Consider the following 19,256-nt stretch of genomic DNA (forward strand, 5'->3'; position numbering starts at 1 on the left):
CTGTATACACGTATATATAAAAATATACAGTACACAAACATCTCATTAATGCGGGACAAACATGAAAGCATGCACATGAAAACACACACGAGGAGGTCACGGCCGTTTCCACCCCGCCAACACCGAGGTGCCCCCCGAGTCTTTCTGTGAAGGTCAGCGCATGCTTGTGTGCGCCACTGTCGAGTGCAGCACGTGTTGGCTTGCTGAGCGTGTTGCATGAACATGATGAACATGCATGTCACTTCTGCTCATGCTGTATGTATGCACACTGCTCATGCCTGCTATATATACGAGTCATGTATTTTTAGCAGGCATGTGTCAGCCTTGTTTCTGTCTGATGTGCACATGCAAGACTGTAACACTTCATATGTAACGAGGCAGCGGTTCTCGAATTGTGTTCTTTGAGACCGTGTGATTATTGTTGCAATATATTGTGTCAGGACTTTGTCTGCACTCATTTAGCTGTACAGAGACCAGCTCTTTTCATTTAGAAATCTTTGTGTGAAAGGGAATACCGAGTCCATTCGTGCAGTTGCAGGATGGTGGGAATTATTACACAAGTGAGCTGGATAACAAAACTCTGAGGTGGGAAAACGGATCAAACCACACAGTGTGACATACCACCTGAAGAGGAAAACTGCTGGTGAAAGTTGTTATGTTACATGTTATGGCCCCAACTGGATGGGCTTGGGATGTCAATAGCACCCAGCCCAAGAGTGAGAAGAAGCTGGCTAATGCTAATGGTGCTCGGAAACCAACATCACCTTTCTAAGAGAAAAGTAACCTACTCCGATTACCAGCAGTGGCAGAAAGACTGTTTGAACATGTGAGTGAGTTATATGCTAGTGGAACGCAGCTGCATGCTCAGTCCAGATGCATCTGCAAATACAACTTAAAAAAAAAAAAAAAATAGAACTGCTAATGTATCAGATGGCACTGTGCAAAATATGAACGGTTATTTTGCACAGCTGTGAATATGGCTCATTTTTTTAGGGCAATTTTGATGACACAAAAATGTTTGAAAACTACTGTAACAAGCAAACATCGTGCGTGCTGAGGGTTTGTGGAAAGCGTTTATATGAGCACTGGTTTGACAACTTCCAGCTAGAAAATAGTGGAACACAACTTTCTGAGAGATGAATATTAACATACTCCATGTAAATGTTGTTTTTTGTCTTGTTTTGTTTTTTGCTTTTTAATTAGTCAAACTCCAAGTAACTTTCCATCTTCATGTCTGACACTGTTAATTAAAGAAAGACGATCTGTGTACAGAAGCTCTTCCTCTACCTGCCCACTCACGCTGGGTTCTGCAGCTAGACTCCGTGTCTCTGCAGATGTGCAGCTCTTATTAACTGCTGGAGATCTAAGGCCTGTTATTAAATGGATACACTAGAAGCAATTTCCTGCCTTTTGGCCCATTATCGGCTCTGCCATTTTCAGCTTTTCACTTGAACATAATTACAGAGCGTCAGCTGTTCCTTTTAATTTCACAAGAAGGTCAAGTAAGAAAGGGTATGATCTTATTTGTTGTTCTATTTGGCTGATTTGTATGGTTTCCAAAAAGCATGATGAAGTCAGATTATCTTGGCAGCTTTGTGTCGGAGGAAGTCGCATCATCTCTGATCAGATTTTTCTTCTCGTTTACACGACAACAAACATGTTCCTGCCCTGCTTATCCAACATCAAATCCCTTGGGCAGAAGGCAACAATAACATGGTCACTGATTTATTTCTAATCCTAATTTGAAGACAAGATTGTGTATTTAAGTGGTTATAGCGTGTATGTTTAGCCATTAAAGAGCTTTACACGCGTCTTTGCTGGTTAATAATTCAGCTCTGCTGGGTGTATTATTACTGACCCATTGGCGGCTCGTCGTGGCCCAGCACTCTGCGACTGTAGTGGTGTTTGAGCAGTGCGCTCAGCATCTCAGGGCTCATCTCCGCCTCCCTTCGCAGTGACACATTGGGAGCCACCATCTTATCGTATGTGTACATGTAGTAACTGGAAGAAACAGAGGAAAAAAAGAAGGCATTTAAGCACTCAAATAAACATCATCTGTTTAAATAATTTTGAATCAATTCACAATTTTCTTCATTAACACCAACATTTGTCTGGTTTCTAAATATGTAAGGACTGAATTAAGCATCTGTTCTGTGCTCTTTTATTCTAGGCATACAGGAACTAGCGCCACCTTTCACATAATCTTGTCTTTGAAGCGATAATCGTAACAACAAATTATTGACTCTGCAGCTACTTTAACTAATGTGGCGTTTGCTCTAGCCCAAAGTAAAAGGACGCTGGGAAGGCTGCAAAAAATTAAATTAAATTAAAAAAAATCTCTGCCACATGTTTACAGGATCTCAGCCTAAACACATCTTTTGCGTATCACAGATGTTCAGGTAGTGGATACAACTGGGAGAAAGAGAGATTGTGCTGTGAGATACTCCCAGGCCACTAAACCAACACTATTTCATGATGCATGGTGGGAAGGGAAGTTAAAGAGAGGGAGAAAAAGAAAGAGGAGGAGAAGAGAGGAGCTTTGAACCCCTCCCCCATCAGCAGCCGCCTCCAGACAGGGCTGAGGCTGAAACAGTGAACTAGGTTAAGAATCGCAGCTCAGTGGGACTCTGTGCTTCGTTTTCTTCCAAAGCAGACACACAAGGCTTGGTCTGTCTGCTCGCCTGAATGAAAACCACTCCTCCACATGAAACGGCTCAGAAGCGACTGAATAATGTAAGCCTGGCTTGTATGTGACAAGTGTAGCACTAATGGATGTTTGTGGCAATCCAGATTCGACTTTAAGTGCTGCGGATGTCTGGCACGACATCCAACTGTTAGGGCGCTGCATTATTACCAACTCTGGGATGCAAAAGACACACTGCAAACTGGTCTTGACTGGTTTGTACGTGTAGCAGTCATGTGATGCTGGCAGGTGACCAGAGCTATAATCCCTCCAATTTGTCTGGCCTGGAGTCTGCAGGCCTCCACGCAGTCAGTAAGTCAAAGGCAGTCACATGTACCTATGGCTTTAATCTGGGTCAGATTACTGTGAGCCACATCTAAACAAGAGCTGGTGTCCCCTGGGGATGGAGAGACGGAGGGAGATGCAGAGGGCTTGGAAACAAAATGAGGAAGGAGCGAGTGAGGGAGAGGAGGAGGAGGAGACGAGGGAGTGCAGTCACAAGAAATTAAAAGAAGAGGAAGAAACCGAAGTCAACACAAAACTTAAAAACATACACCTACAATATCTGGCATGGAGAGTCTTCTCTCTTCTCCGGGTTTTTACAGATAACACCAGGCCATCTGGCACAGATTCAGGTATCGATAAGTCCTTAAATAACTGCAGCTTTTAATTTTGTCTAGGACAACCAAGTAAAACTTGACCAACTTTAAAGTGAATACCACTTGTCTCCTTCAGCAAGATTTAATAGGGTTCTCTACACTGGAAAAATAAAACAATGTGAGGGGCAACAACTGCTCCATTCATTGATTACGCAAGTTAATATTCATACTTTCAGACATTTCAAATTTTTGAACAAAGTCCCAAAATTTTCTAATTACCGGAAAACTCCTCACACATGTTGATTTCCTGCTTTTCTTTCTTTTATATGAAAACACACAGAATATGTTTATTCATGCAGCACACGGTATTAAAGGCAGCCCACTGCAGGCTATTGAAATTTCAGAGATGAAACAACTAATCAAGGGAAGAATCTTCTACATCTTGCAACATCTCTAAAACCACCAAATAAAAGTGGCATTAAGCTTGAGATGGTTAATTAATGCTGTTTATTAACAGGAAAATATTCTGATAATCATCATTTATCAAACCGGAATGCCACACGCTCTCTGCTTCTCGACTCTGCTTTATATCTTTGTTGGAGAAATTTGATCTCTTTGGTGCAGTGGAGATCAGAAATGTGATAGTTACAAGCCTTTAAGCTTTTACTGGAATAACTGACTTAGGGTTAATAAGGTGTAGTACCTGGGATGGACCAGGGTGGGGTGTCCTGGCTCCTCCTTGATTTCTGAGAAAAGCCGGTTGAACACAAGAGTCGGTGGAGATGCTTTCCCCTGTTGGAAACACAAACAAATAGATAAATGTGACACAAAATGACAAAAACAAAACTGCACATCTTCCATCCTGATCTACTGATTGGTGCACAGCCTTCACAGCGCATTAGATAAATTATTACAAAAGCATTCAGATGCATGAACATGCACACACACACAAATACGTGGAGAAAGACAGCGGGAGGAGAAAGAAATGTGCTGCACGTGGCGCTCTTGGAGCCATAATATAGTTAATATGCATGCATACATGTGAAAGGGGGATCATCCATCAGGCATCAGTTGAGACACTGGGCACGTGCATGTGTGCGCACGAGTCAGAGAAAGAGATAATCATGATAAAGCTTCTTCCCTGCATGTAAAGTCGGCGGGGGTGGGGGCGAGAAGCAGAGCAGCTTGGTAGCTACACAACAGAGGAGAAGCGTGCCGCTATGAATGAGTAAGCAGGGGGTGTGTCTGTCAGTGGGGGGCACCTGAGCGTGGAGGAAGGGGGAGGAAAGGAATGGGAGAAGGTGTCACAGGGTCACAGGGAGGGAAATGACAACTGACCTTCCTCGCTGGGTCAGCATCAGCCAACTTGTCGCCAGTGGAGCAGATATCTAACGAGGGTTTCCTCACCTGGCTCTCTTCCTCCACCACCTTCTGAAAACAGAAGGACAGAGAGATGGTGGTTAAATAGACGAGCAAAGACACCCCAAGGTTAAATACAGCAGACAGAGAGAGGGAAAGACACAGACGTAGCGCTGCACCGAATACATTTGTTGGAATAGTCTGAACGACTTAAAATGAGCATATCTGTCAAGAGGTGAGAATGAGAGGAAGCACGAGGAGAGGACAGAAATTACACCTGGCGCGCAGACGCAGAAGTGGAAAGATGGAGACAAATGGCACTTAAACGATAGGAAATGGAGACAAATGACACTCAAGATGTAAAGGATGGATACAAATGTGTGTAGAAGTAAGTGAACTAGCCTGAGCTGGCTGTGAGGAAAACGAAGGCGGCGAGGAAACGGATAAGCCGAGTGTCGCCTATGACTAAAACAGAAAAAAAGCCTAGCTGAGAGTTGACTGTTGCTACACGCTTCTGAGCGTGTCAGACATCGGCATACATGCAACGCAGCTGGAATCAAAACACGCGCTGTACAGGAAAATGTACGTTTGTGATTCCTGTGTCAGCGTCATACCCTCGGAGGATGTTCAGTAAAAACTGTCTGCTGCCTCTAGTTTTGTCTATCTCACCGTTTTGTTTTGAGTTGGCTTTTTTTTGCGCATATATCCAGGTCACACTCAGCGAGAGGCCACAAGCTGATGTAGCTGATGCTTATCTGTCACAGGCAGGCCTGACACACATGCTCCATGCATTTCACAAACACGGTCTACCTAACTGACAGGTAACAGAGACAGCAGAGGAACAAGAATGCACAGCATCGCAACGCAAGCCGTTAGTTAGCCCACAGCGACCGACAGACAGCGGATTGAGAAGGGAGATGCAGGGAGAAGAGAGATGGTAAGAAGAGGAAGGAGACGAAAGAAGAAGGGGAAGAGAAAAGTGTGAAAGCAGCGAGCAGAATGAAGATAAAGTTAAAGAAAGCATCAATAATTGACTTAGTACCCTTTTAAAGCCCGCTATAAAACGTTTATCCACAAAACGCAGACACACAAGCTCTCAGTGAATAATAAACAGGCAGCTTTTCATCAGCTGGACTAAAGGATTTTCCTCTGTGCTGTACCGGCTAAGAGCTTGTGTCATTACCAGCGCTAAACAGCCTCAGAACAATGCCAGCAAATAACTGTGACAGCCACGCATTAGCCGCTTATCATTTATACCGGTCCAGGAGCAGCCTTATTCAGCAGCTTAAGCATGTATTATTTACAAAAAACACAATTATTCACCTGTTACATATTCCACGAAGCACACATTATCATTTTTATTTATCTATTCACTTTCTGTTTCGCTACCTACAGAAGCCACAGCGTCTTTCTTAAAAGAATACATGTGGCCCTCGAAGAATTGATGTGACACACAGATAACTCTAAATGCCATCTTACTTGCACAGAACAGTCGATACCAACATCTATTTTTAACTGCAATTAATTCACCGCAAGTGAATGTGACCTCTGACTTTATGTTTCTCTCTGTACCTACACCTCAAATCACAATTTCTATACGCATCAGCAAAAAAAACAAAACAAAAAAAAATAGTAGTAGTGATTTGCGTGAGAGTTTTTCTAAACTGTATGTAGGGGGATAGTCCCTTATTTACAAGGCCATGCATGAATGAGCATGTGCATGCAAATGTTAAAAGGCTAGAGCAGTATGTGTGAGCCAGGTGTGGCCGTGAGACTGTGTGTATACAGACGGGACCTCGATCATTTGTGAGTGCTTGTGGTTGGTGTGTTTTTGCTTTCTGTCCCCCCCCCCTCCCCTTTTTTCCCCTTCCAGCACTGCAGCACTGAGTGGAGGAGGGGGGAGGGACAGAGTGAACAGCTCAGAAAGAGAGAGAGGGGGGACAGGGAAGAGACAGAGAGAAGGAGAGAAGGAGGACTGACAGAAACCACGATGTAACCACTGCAGTGGTGTGGTGGTGAGCTGGGTCTTCACCGGCTGAGTCTGTCCAATGTAAAGAATGGTCTTTGTGTGTGTGTGTGTGTGTGTGTGTGTCAAACACATAGAGAGGGAGCGCGTGGGCTTAACTGATATTAACGTCAGGTCATACAGAGGTCTTTCATCTGCTTGACCTCTACAACGACAGATGTTTGGCTGCTAAGATGACTGACAGCTCATTAAAGGCTAGGTCTGCACCCTCCTGTGTATGTGTGTGCGTGCGGCTGTATTCGCAAGGACCAATTAGACCTTCGGAGCGAGGACATTACTGGAAAGCGAGGACATTTTGGCCAATGCTCAGTTTGGGGCTGTTTGAGGGTCAAGACTGTAGGTTTTATGGTTAAGGACAGAGAACAGATTAAGGTCCAGGGTTTTTTCCTCATATCTGACACCAACCAAAGAAGTCTAGAAATTCCACCAAAGGAAAATCACCAGGAAATAAATAAATAAAAAATAACATTTAAACCCATGGCTTTGTTTCATTAGTTTTGTTTTCAAATTTTAAACTACTTATTAAACCGCAGTCCAAAAAGTATCCCAATAAATGTTATCCTATAAAATGTTATAAGAATTAAACCAAAAGGATTATAATTTGATTCAATCTTTGATTTGATCGAGTCATATAAAAGTTTAGAAGGGATGAATTAAAAACAACTTAAGAATTGAATACAAATCGCTAGGTCAACCTGCAGTACCTTTACTGCCCTCAGAGAGGCCGCAGGCCACACTTTGGCAATCACTGATATACAGTCTGTGTGACAAATGGAGGTTACATGCATAGTCACCCTTCAAAAGGAAACTCCTGGGGTCTGGGTTTTAGTATAAATGTGAGAAACTCCCAGAAAACACAGTAAAAGAACAAGGCTGCAGGTGGGCCATTACTTCTGTATGTTCTGTATCCACACACAGACCAAACAAACACGCATGCGTGTGCTACACTAATGGCTGCCTGTCTCTCCCAGTGACTCCTGCATACCTGACAGCTGACGGCTTAACGCCCACCACCCACTCACACACCCCTGCTCATTATTCCTGCTGCTCTGCACTCTCTCTTCCTTAATGAATATGTGCTGGTGCAAACATTTGCACATTTCGGCACTACTACCATTTTCCTCACCTTCCCACCCCCCACCTTGCTTTATTAAAAACACACCACACTACTACTGGGTCCTAATCTGCAATAACGAAGTACCTCTCTTATCTGGGCTGCCTCTGCGACACACACACACACGTAACCCCCTTATGTCTCCCGCCCTTTGTCAAGCTGAAGCTCGCCTTATGACAATGTGGATTAGCATTCCACACACTCACTCGGCTGAACTCTGCCCTGTTGATCCTAATCACCAGCAGTCTGCCTGCTGCTGCAGCTTCACGCTGGCTTGTCCCACCACTGTGTAGCTGGATGTAGCCGCAGCCATGTGAACTCACAGTGACCCATTTTTTTCAGCATACGTGACATTTCTGCAGCAGACGCATTAATGGAGTAGAAAGTGGTTTTTCTAATGTGTGTCTGTGTGTCTTTGTAAAGTGCCAGTAAATCAAACAGTAACAAGCGGCACTTTACTACGCAGACACCCATGACTGTACATTAGCATGCACAGTCTGGCAGAGCAAATGTATTTAAGCGATAGCCCTGCATGTATTTCTGCTGTGTTCTTCCAGCAACAAATATCTCGTTTAAACCCAGAGTACCAGCTGGCTTTTTACTCTCCTCAGCTTAAAATGCACAGCAAAGGAGCATTTCAAAGGGAGCATGGCATTCTCCTGTGAGCAGGGAAAAATAAAAGATGCTCTAACTTTGCGCATTTTTGCAGCTGGTTGAGGTTTTTGTTCATTTTTGCTAGAAACAAGATGAAGTAGATTCCATAGCTCGCCACGTTGCCAACGAGCTGCTGCCTGACTGGGGTGAAGGCTGTCAACCTACAAAAAGTTGACAGTGAATTTCTTCATACCTGAGGACTCCAATTCATTTAAGTGAGTCTCCTTCAGCTCATCCTGACAAGACAACAAGAAGAGTGTGCTTTTCCTACTCTTGGTGTAATTTATAAGAAATTTCTATGAACCACATATGAACCAACAGACTGACACACACACACACACACACACACACACACACACACACACAGCAAACAAGCCCGAGGTCAAGCGCCGCTCCACTCCTGTCACGTGGACCCACTAAATGACTGCTGTCTCAGTGCATATAAACACACGCGTGCAGTTACTCTTTGCTATAAATACACATCCGGTCCCCATACATGCATAATAAAACACACACCGGGCTTACCCCTCTAACAAACACATACACGTGTGATGGAGCAAACTGGCACTTGCGGTCTCTGTTAGTTAACAAATCTCAGGAAAGTCACAGGTTACTTCAGCGCAAACTTGCACGATAAGCTGACAGAAAACGATTTCAGGAACTTCTTATGTAAAAAGAAGTTACAGTTCATTTCCAGATCCGTGAACTCTACTGGAGTAGGTCTGCAAAACTCGCAGATCAAAATAATCTGTTTATCTTATCACGAGCCTCTCTCTGAAATAAGCTGTATTAACTCCTCCTGACTGGCTGCTCTTCGCAAACAGAAGGTTTAGTTGGGCTTGTGTGCTCACAGCAAAAGCCGTGTGAATGCGTGACGACAACAGAATAAAATATACCCAGTGTCTGACATCATACAGAGCCAAAAGTAGAAAATCCTACCTGAAACTGAGTGTTTAGAGCAGTCTGAAGCCTGAGCTTTTGGCTCACAGGGATTATGTGCACATACGCTGACCTCATTATTTCAAAGTCTGACCATGTTTAATGTGAGTGTCCAGCATTGTAACAGTATATACAGAGAAGAAAATAAGAAAAAGCATAATGTGTCACCTTTAAAGTAAACCGTCCCTTTGTGTTTTACTGGGAAAAAAAAAAAGATGGTTTACGTCATTTTGAGTAATATTTCTCACCATTTTCTAGGGAAAAAAAACGATTACTTGCCAATGCAAATAATCATTAGTTGCGATTACCTTCGCTATAAATATTTTGCTCGTTCTTCAGAGAAAACACTACAGATGTGTTAAAACTTCAAAACCCTGCCCAGGATATAAAAAGCTCACACAAACACAACAGCAAGTCTTAACATGCCTGATGGAAAATCTTATCTAGGCCATAATAAAGAGTGTGCAAGCCTTGATCTGACCTTTCATCCCACAGCAGCAGTGTGTTTGTGTGTTATTAAAAACCCTTCTGTGCCCTCACACACACACACACACACAGCTGGGAACCACTCTCTTCACATCTGCTGAAACCGTGACATCAGTTGCTGGGTATGAAAACTGAAAGAAAACCCAGACGAACACCACAACCCCATTTCAGGGGACGGGAATGTAAGTGCGCCCCCATCCTCCAATCATTCATGTGCCTGGCATTCAGGAGAGGAATGGAGATGGTGAAAGGATAGCAGCAGCAGGAGGAGGACGACGACAAAGTGATGCGGCTTATTCTCCTTTTTCCTCTCAGAGGAGGAAGTGAAAATTGTGTGTGTGCGCATTTCTTTAGGCAGTGAGATAGCACTAGGAACACACACGTACGCAGACACACTCGGAGAGACAGTCACACCCTGTCTGTTTCTAGACCACATCCTGTACTGCTGTAGTCGTCAACTGTGTCAAAGATCGAGCAAGAGATACATCGTTTTATATACACTTCCTGGCTGAACTGCAAAAACAAGGCACATTTATTTATCTCTGTAAAGTCACTATTTACTCAAAAATCACCAAACGGCTCAGACTTTTCCATTGTTTTGTGATCCTTTAAGTAGGTAGGCACAATGTTTAAAGTACTGTCGAGTGTTTTTATTCACTTCATTTCCCTGTTGTGTTCCAAGGAAACAAAGCTGTCTTCTTTACAACAAATAACTGACATATATTAAAATCTTTCAGCTCTACGAGACATAACTATCAGCCACAGGGTTCTGGCCGATAGCTGTGCATCCATAGTTTTTAATAGATCAAACAACATACTGTGCATTTGGGAAAATATAGAAATAATCTGTGGTTGCAGCAACACCACTTTCTCTGTGCAGCTCCCACTCGAATCAAAATTTTTTATATCCATCGACCTCCGCCGTGGTTTAGCCGCTTATCCCTTTGCCTGCAATTAAGATCAGACAACTGTGGGCCGGTCTTCTGGGTTTGATTTGGGTTTTACTGGGTGCTCTGGTGGTCCCACCTGGCCCCCATACATAGACACAGGCGCTGGAGGGTTTTATATGGAGGTCTTAATCCAGTAAGCCATTTATCCACGGACTGGGAGCCACACTTTGTTTCAGCAGCCAAATCAATAACAGCCCACAAGGGAACCGGGCAGCAAAGTGGGGCAATTAAAGGAATACACTTTTGGTAGCGGCTCTGTGATTAACTCAGCATAGTGAAATGAGATCACTTCGAGGTCTGGCTGTTCGGTTCCTGACAAATGTCAGTTACATTTTAACTTGAGATACTCGGGAGATTGCTCAACTAAATTTTTCATTCACTTTGGCACTGCAACGCCAGATAAGCGGGAAAGAAAACAGAGCAGGGCACACATGAGGACAGGTCTGACAGGTGGACGCTTAGACAAACAGGTGACAGAAGGAAACAGGAAATAAAAAAAGGAGGGCAGCCGAGACAAATGAGGAGACAGAACGACAGCATGTGACTGCGTGTCTGTCTGTGCCTTCCCCCAGACACGCACACACCTGTTCCTCCCTCTTTCCAAACACAAAGAGTAAGACTAAAGCCAGACAAGCACACTGATAAGCATAAGCCAGACGAGTCATGCTCGAGACACACACACACACACACACACACACACACACACACACACACACACACACACACACACACACACACACACACACACACACACACACACACACACACACACACACACACACACACACACACACACACACACACACACACACACACACACAGATAAGAACAGGTTCATTCCCAACTTGCGTTTGGCTTCGGGCCTTGAGTACATTTTTGCGCCACAAAGGCACTCTGTCTAGACAGTCATCACATGCACGTCAAACACACACACACGCGGGTGCACGCACACACACACACACACAGCTTTTCCTCTCCCTGACAACATGCTGAACTCCTTCCTCTAACAGCTACAGTTCCAGTCAGCCATTTTACAATCCATACACCGCAGCCTTGATTGCGAGAACAAATGGGACCCAGTGGAGAAACGGTTAATGGGCAGTCTATGGCAGAAAATGAAGCGAGTTATAAAAGCCATCTCTCCCCACTAATAAACGCACAATCTACTGTCCACCGACTGTAGCTTTACAGCAGACGGGGGTTTAATTTGGAGAGTGGCAACACTATTTCTCTGGGATCCTTCACATAAAAAATAAAAAAAAAAAATGTTACAATTTTTCTCAAAAAGGCGCCTCTTGAAGCTCGCTCGATCAATTTTTCTATTCATCTCCCTCCCCTCCTTTCTCCGTTTCTCATGTTTCACCGTCAACTCCCAGGCGGCAGCTTCCAGTGTGTGTTCAAAGCAGTGTATGTGGAGGGTTGTAATGATGTTACCTCATGAATGGACAAATTGTCTGACTGGAATACACTATGTCGGCTGCACAGACTAAGGTAATCCCCACCCCCACACCTCACATACATACAGCCCCTGTGACACTCTATATATTATTGTAGAGGGTGAAAAAATACTTCTGGTGAAAATGATTAATTTGCCACTGACTTTTTGGATAATACCAGTTTTCCAGGGTCAAAATGGGAGGGTGATAGCTGACAGAAAACTGGATTTTTCTGTAATCGTATAACCCTTTTAACGAAGAGAAAATGTCAACTACAGTTGAATAAATAACGTTTTTTTTAAAAAAGTGCTTTAAAGAGAAAGGTTGCACCAAACAACATGAAATAGTTTAATCGACCAATCCATAATTCAAAAATACCCTGTGAAACAGATAAACCAGTAGATATCTACCTTTGCTTAAACAAGTGATATCTCACCATTTTGGGCAAAAGGACAGCTCTATTTTGCTCATTTTCAACTCTAGTCTTATTCTTGGACTCCACTAGAGTATCTTTGAATGAGTCAGTCTTATATTGGGTGTTGGTAAAACACATCAGTTCAAGCTTCTATTTTCGCTAGCTTTAAACAAGCTTTCTTCTGATTGGCTGCTCCCAGTAAACAGAAGGTTTGAATAGTTGAGCATTTAGAGCAGTTTAAAGGCTGAGCGTTTGGCTCATAGGGATTGCATGCACAAAGCTCGTACATTGAACATTTAGTCATGTTTATTGAGCATCTAGTACTTTTAACAGTGTCTATGAAAAAAACAAAAATAAGGAAACGCCTCGTAGGTCAAACACCTACAAAAATGTTTGCTGGGTTTCAAATTCTCACCTTTGAAAAAGGTACAGTACATATAAGAAATCCCTTTGAAATCTGGCACACTCAAAGGCATTGTGTGGTTGTTATCCACAGACATTGCATCAGTGGCAAGAAGTACAACTGCATTATGTCACACTTGAAATCATCAGCCTGCGCTACAGTGATTAATAGTGATGAACAGACAGTGTGTGTTGCTAAATAATACAATTTTAGGCATAATCACACGACTGGTTTAGAAAGGAAATATGATTCAGCCTTGTAAAAGAGAGACTGGCTGAAGCATTCTGAGGAAGATCTATGATATCTGAAATGTAATTTAGTTGCTCTCCCTGCTGCAGAGAGACAGAAAAACATTAAAAACAAAACTCTCACCAGGTTCATGTCACGTTCAGAGCAATATTATGCGAATGTGATGGTTCTGACTCCCATCTACTCAAGGTAAGTCATTAGATTAACGTGATGCATTATAGGCCTGTAGTGAACGTGTCTAGTAACATTCATCCTGGAAATGAGGGTGTGATTTTTTTATTTTTTATTTTTAAATCTTCACCCAACTCAAACACAGAGGGCAAACTGAACGCACGTGAGCTCACCATCACTAGCACAGCAGCTCAGTGTGCATGCGACACGTTTCCTCTCCAGGGCCCACACCCACCCCCACCCCAGTACGTTAATTATGAAAGCTGTTGGGGGCTCACCTATGTGAGTCAACCAAGCCAGGAGCCACAGACATATGCGCACGCGAGTGAGCAGACATCTGATCAAACAGCAGCTCCTTCACACAGCAAAACGTAGGAGGATGACGTCGTTTCTGCGAGCAAACTGTCGCGCACCGATGTGCACGCAGACTCGAGCAGACACACTTCGTTCTCCCAGGAGGACGCAGCGACTGAGAATGAAGCCACTGGGCCCTTGTCGTCTCTGTGGATGACTGTACTTCATCACGTACGTGTGTGTGTGTGTGTGTGTGTGTGTGTGTGTGTGTGTGTGTGTGTGTGTGTGTGTGTGTGTGTGTGTGTGTGTGTGTGTGTGTGTGTGTGTGTGTGTGTCTCAGAGATTTAACATCTTTAAAAACCACAAGAGAAACTCGCCACCATAGGATGCTGTGCAGAGGTAGGCTACTAGTTCAAATCTGCAATTAGGGACGAAGACTGACACACTCTGCTGTTGCCATCAAAAAACACAAATCAGCTGCCTGGTTTTCTATATAAGGGAACTTGGCTTACTATTCATATTGGATGAAACAACTCGGGAGTGCTTGGAGATAGAGGGGAGTGAGAGAGCTGCAGAGAGGACGAGCGTTGCTAAGCAGACTGAAAGCTGAGAGAGGCTGTCAGCAAGCCAGCATTGCACTGCTATCACTACAGAGAGAGAGAGAGAGAGAGAGAGAGAGAGAGAGAGAGAGAGAGAGAGAGAGAGAGAGAGAGAGACAAAAAAACAAAATGGAGACACTGCCCGACCCTTTTTCTTTGCAATGAATTACACAGCACCCACTGAAAGGCCTCCTAATGCATGCTGAAGACTGCTTCGAACAGCCGTTCGGTAGCTAAATAGGAAACAATCCCGCATTAAATTATCCCAAATTGTCATTTGAAGAAAAGTCCGGTGAAAAATAGAAACAAATGCACCTGCCCTTTGAAGAGGGAAGCAAAAACAAGTGCCTCACAGTGAAGTAGGTGTTTAAATGAGAGGTTTAAAGGTTTTACTGCAGGAGTCGCCCCTGACTAAAACCCTCTTTTACTGGGCCTCGTATGCGTACATATCGATCTGCGGTTTGTTTACTTCTTGCACAGTTGTAACATGGAATACTGCAGTAAATGTCAGTGCTTGGCTGGCCATCGTTGTCTGCAACAAGGCCAGAGGAAGGGGGGTGGGGTGGAGAGACATGGAGTAAGGAGGCTATCCCAGTCGCTACAAACAGAAAGCTCCACCTGGCCAAAACGACCCGCAGGGTAAAATCTATCACAGACACATGGAAAGGCAGACAGTTAAATCCAAACTGGCCCTAGGTCCTCGGACTGTTCTGCAGGGAGCTCCGGTCTCATCCATATTACATGCAGGAGCTTGTTTGAAGCCTCCACTGCACCCTCTCTGCATGGGCAGCTTGGCTTTGCTATTTGGGCCCCTCAGGCTCAACACCCTCTCCATCTCTCCCTCTCTCCTTCATACAAACACAGCTCCCATAATGCAAATCCATCAGCTCCCGTCACTCTTCCTCCATTTTTCCTCACAAGCTCTGGCTTTCAAAATAACCCTCTGAAGACCTTTGCAAAATTTAAATGTTCTTCCTGAATGTGGTTCACTGAAAAGATGAAACCTGCACATAGAAATCCTCCCGACATTTGGCCAAAGGCTGCTGTTAATTTCCACCCTGTCTGCACCGAGCTTCATGTACCAGAGCCTATGACAGGTGAACTCGATCGCCAGACTTCCTTCATTAACACACAAGACACATTCGATGTCTGATGCAAGCTCTGACAGCAGCCCAAGAAAAGCACAGTTGGGATTGGCAAATCTCATTACGGTTGAGTCAGAGCTCTAAGTGAACACACCTGGGTGCAGATCAAACAGACTGAGTGAGAGACCAGGGCGGTGATAAATCTTTGTCCTGGCTCCACAGTGACGCTGATGAGTGGAGAGCAGACCGCAGCACGGATGGAGCGCCGTGACTCACGCTGCAGGATAGGGTTGGCGTGGTGAGGGGGAGGAAGTGGCTGGTTTCTGGTTGGGTTTGTGTGTGAGAGTCTGGCTGCTTCTCTGACTGAGTATGACCCTTTGACTTCCTTTAAATCACAGACTCCGCACTGTGTCATCCAAACACTAGCCTGCGCTTTCATCGCTCTAATAAAAGATATCACGCAAACACATTCAAAGCCTGTGTTGAGGCTTCTGTCATCCAGCTCCGATAACACAAAACTTTGAGAGTTTTGGGGTTTGAAATTTCAGGGTCAGCCTTCGCTCCTCTGCTGCTTTACAGAATAGAAAATGAGGGAGCTTGGATGTCTGCCAGAGCAGCTGACAAAAAAAGGCAACCTTGCCAAAAATTTGCCATTGGTACACTGTGAAGGCTAGAAATCTTCACTCAGCGTGAGTCACTCTTACGAAGAAGTGCTCTGCTTTCGGCCTCATCTGGAATCAGGATGCGTTTCAGCCAGCACATTTTGATAGTGATGACAGTTAAAATGTCTGGCATAACAAAGTGCACTTGTCACAGGAATTGGTTAAACTGTAGCCAGACTGTTAACCACAAGGAACAAGGAACGCGTCAAAGGATAAAGTCAAAGTTTTTCTTTTTACATGAAAGCCCAAAAGAAGAGCTGGACACGCAAAGAATAAGTGCTACAATGTTTGACACGTCACTTTATTGGTCGGTGGCGATGGAGAGACTTTTCTCTTAGCTTGCGTGCAAGGATGCTGAAGTGCACTCCAAAGCCCCAACCCGTGCAACCCTTAATTATCCTCCCATAGCTTAAGTATACTCAAATAAAAACCCACATTATACCTTTTATGGATGCTGTTAGGTAATTAATTGCATCTGGAGGTCAACAACCTCAAGGACTGTCTGCTACTTAGTTTAGGTTGTGAAGAGTTGCAGTGGGGCTGTTGGAGATCCAGAGGGAAATCCAGATCCAGGAGTCCTCCATTTACAGTATCTAGATGAGCTGGTTTGGACCCCAGGAGGATATGGTACAAAGAAGACTGTATGTTTGCATGTGTGCATGTCTAGTGGCTTAAGAAACATCCCAGAGATGGATGAGTCCCATGAGTGTCGTCATTTCAGGTGGGAATAGCAGAGAGATAAACACATCAAGAGAAAAGGGGAAGAGAGGAGACTGGGCAAAGCTTAAAATGTCCCTTTTCCCCATCCTTATTAATGCAGTCTGTTTCCCAGTTGTTAACTTCACAGCTTTGCCCTGAGCAACATCACCCAGTCTCCTGGAGAGAGGAGGATTTACAGGGTATACAGACTGAAAGGGAAAGACACCACTGGAAAGTGTTTGATGTAAGTGGAGCAAAGGTGACGCCTCAAAGTGAAGGACTTCTAGAGCAAGCAATCGCCTAACCAAGCCTGGCGGGTTTGCACTTTGCTGAGGTTCACTATGCTTCAATCTGGGGCTCCAAGCTTAAGGTCATAACTAGGCATCGCAACTTAAGCAGGTTCAGATTGATAGAGGCAAATGGAGAGAAAATCAAACAGGCAGGAACACACTTGTATGGAAACAACAAGTCGTTACCCATCAGGGAAATAAATGGGGATTTATTAATCAGTATTTCCACCTGATTTACACAGAACTGCAGTATGCATGACTGATATGCGTGTTGGCCAGGCTTGCGGTTGGCAGCCCATTGGGATTCAACGACACGCCTTTGATATCCGTTGTTTATCTGCTTGTCTCGGAGATTGGGGCTGTGGGAGAAACTGTAACACTGCTTATATGCCGGGCGTCTACGTGTACTGTCTGATGTGTACATGGTGCTCCTATGGAAAGCGGCGTCTCTGGGGTTCTCCATTTATATCTTCATTAATCACCGTTCCCACCGGGAGGCCGCACAGAGGAGTCTTTCAAATGCAAACGCGTTCTCTCCGCTTGCACACAACACACACACAGCCCCTTTACAGTACACCCACCAGCATACCCAGCTCACAACACGCACAACCTGCTCGTCCGGCCGTCTGTCAGGAAGACGTGACAGTGGACAGTTAATCTTCTCGTCAACACATCGATGAATTAATACCAAAACTCCTCATTATTCTGTTCTCTTCTAAAGCCAACTAAGCAAACGAGTCAGGCATGTTTTGATCCAGAAACCTCTCTCTTCTTACAATCTTGTTTGAACTCGTAGCCCCACTATTTTCACTTTGTTCTCACTCTCATTTTCCTCAGAAGCAGCAAACTGGTCTGGCGCCCTGAGGGGGAGCGAGCGAGAGCGCAGCGAACATGCAAATAGGCCATTGGTCGAGGGTTCTTTTAAAAGCCTGCAGGACGTTTAGCGGGGAGGGGCTTGGCAAGTGTGTTTAGTCTGTGAGTGCTGGCGGACGTGGCAGAGGCTCCGCTGTATCTGGACAGACCTGTCTGTTCTGCCCACTGCTGTGGCAGGCTCACGTCAGGCCCGGAGCAGCACAGTATCCTCTTATTTTTACTTTGTTATCCAAAATAAAGAGCAGCAGCTGTTCCAGCCCACTGATGGTACATTTCTAAATGTGGGGCTGTGGTGAACAGCACAGGCTGATGAACTGTGGCAGAGGCCGGTGGTCATGTGAAACCTAAAACTTTAAAGGATGATTCTTATCCATTTCAGACAAAGACTAGGAAGTAATGGTTTGGGCACTTCTCCAGCGAGCTGCAACTCTGTTATAGAGCTATGATACTGGCACTGACCTGACGATGACATACCAGAGGCCCCTCGGCTCAACCCCTCCTACCTTGAGGGGCCCCTTTTACAACAGGCTGCAAACATGGGCCAAGGCATGGCTTGTTATACACAGACTGTCTCCCACACCAAACTACATACAGGCCTAATAGACTGTAGGTTAGTGTGGGCCAGCGTCCAAAAAGCGGCCGTGTATTCAGTATAAGGGGACAATTGTTCTAAGGAAAATGCACAAACAGACACAGAAATATGTGTATGTGTGTCCTTCTTGTTAGCTGGGGAAATACAAGCTAGCAGGCATGTGATTGGCCAATAAAGAGGGCTGTTACAAGCAACATTTGAGGTTGAGGTTAATTTTCACGTTGGAAGAAAGGAAATTTGAGGCCAGAGGCCAAACCCCCACCCCCCAAAAAATAAATAAATAAAAAAAAAGTGGAGCGGTTTGTGAGTAAACCATATCCAGGGCGACGTGTCCTGGCTTTAACCTCACATCCTTTCATAGCCTTTACTTCTCTTATTTGCTCAAGTGTCTTGCCCTCAGGGGGCCAAAGATACCGTGTTGCCCAGTGCTGCTTCAAATGAATCCATGTGACAGCAGAAGCAGTAGAGAAGTGAACTTGGGACACTGATTCGCATGTCTGAACACAGACAGGAACTTATGTAACACCGGCTGTGCCCTCTGTAAAAAAAAAAAAAAAAAAAAAAAAAAAAAAAAAAAAAGAGTCTGCTCCTTTCACTCTTCTTGTTTCCTCCTTCCTCCCTCTCCTCTTGATGCACCCTCCCCTGCCACCCACCCCCACCCTATTCAGCGTCCGTGTC

At 44.5% G+C, this 19,256-nt stretch overlaps 1 protein-coding gene across 4 annotated transcripts in view; it reads right to left on the minus strand.

The window, feature by feature from the left end:
• Nucleotides 1–19,256, minus strand: part of skila (SKI-like proto-oncogene a) — a 36,048-nt gene that overhangs the window by 9,143 nt on the left and 7,649 nt on the right. For 3 of the 4 annotated variants that reach the window (XM_039602181.1, XM_039602182.1, XM_031731169.2), the window contains exons 3-5: nucleotides 4,621–4,713; nucleotides 3,986–4,074; nucleotides 1,859–2,001 (exon numbers count right to left, since the gene is read on the minus strand). In XM_039602181.1, coding sequence (XP_039458115.1) covers nucleotides 1,859–2,001; nucleotides 3,986–4,074; nucleotides 4,621–4,713 — 325 coding nt within the window. The remainder of the gene's footprint in view (nucleotides 1–1,858; nucleotides 2,002–3,985; nucleotides 4,075–4,620; nucleotides 4,714–19,256) is intronic. The other variant, XM_039602183.1, reaches the window with a different exon arrangement.

Source organism: Oreochromis aureus, linkage group 18 (genome assembly GCF_013358895.1).
Source record: "Oreochromis aureus strain Israel breed Guangdong linkage group 18, ZZ_aureus, whole genome shotgun sequence".
NCBI classification, from domain to species: Eukaryota; Metazoa; Chordata; class Actinopteri; order Cichliformes; family Cichlidae; genus Oreochromis; species Oreochromis aureus.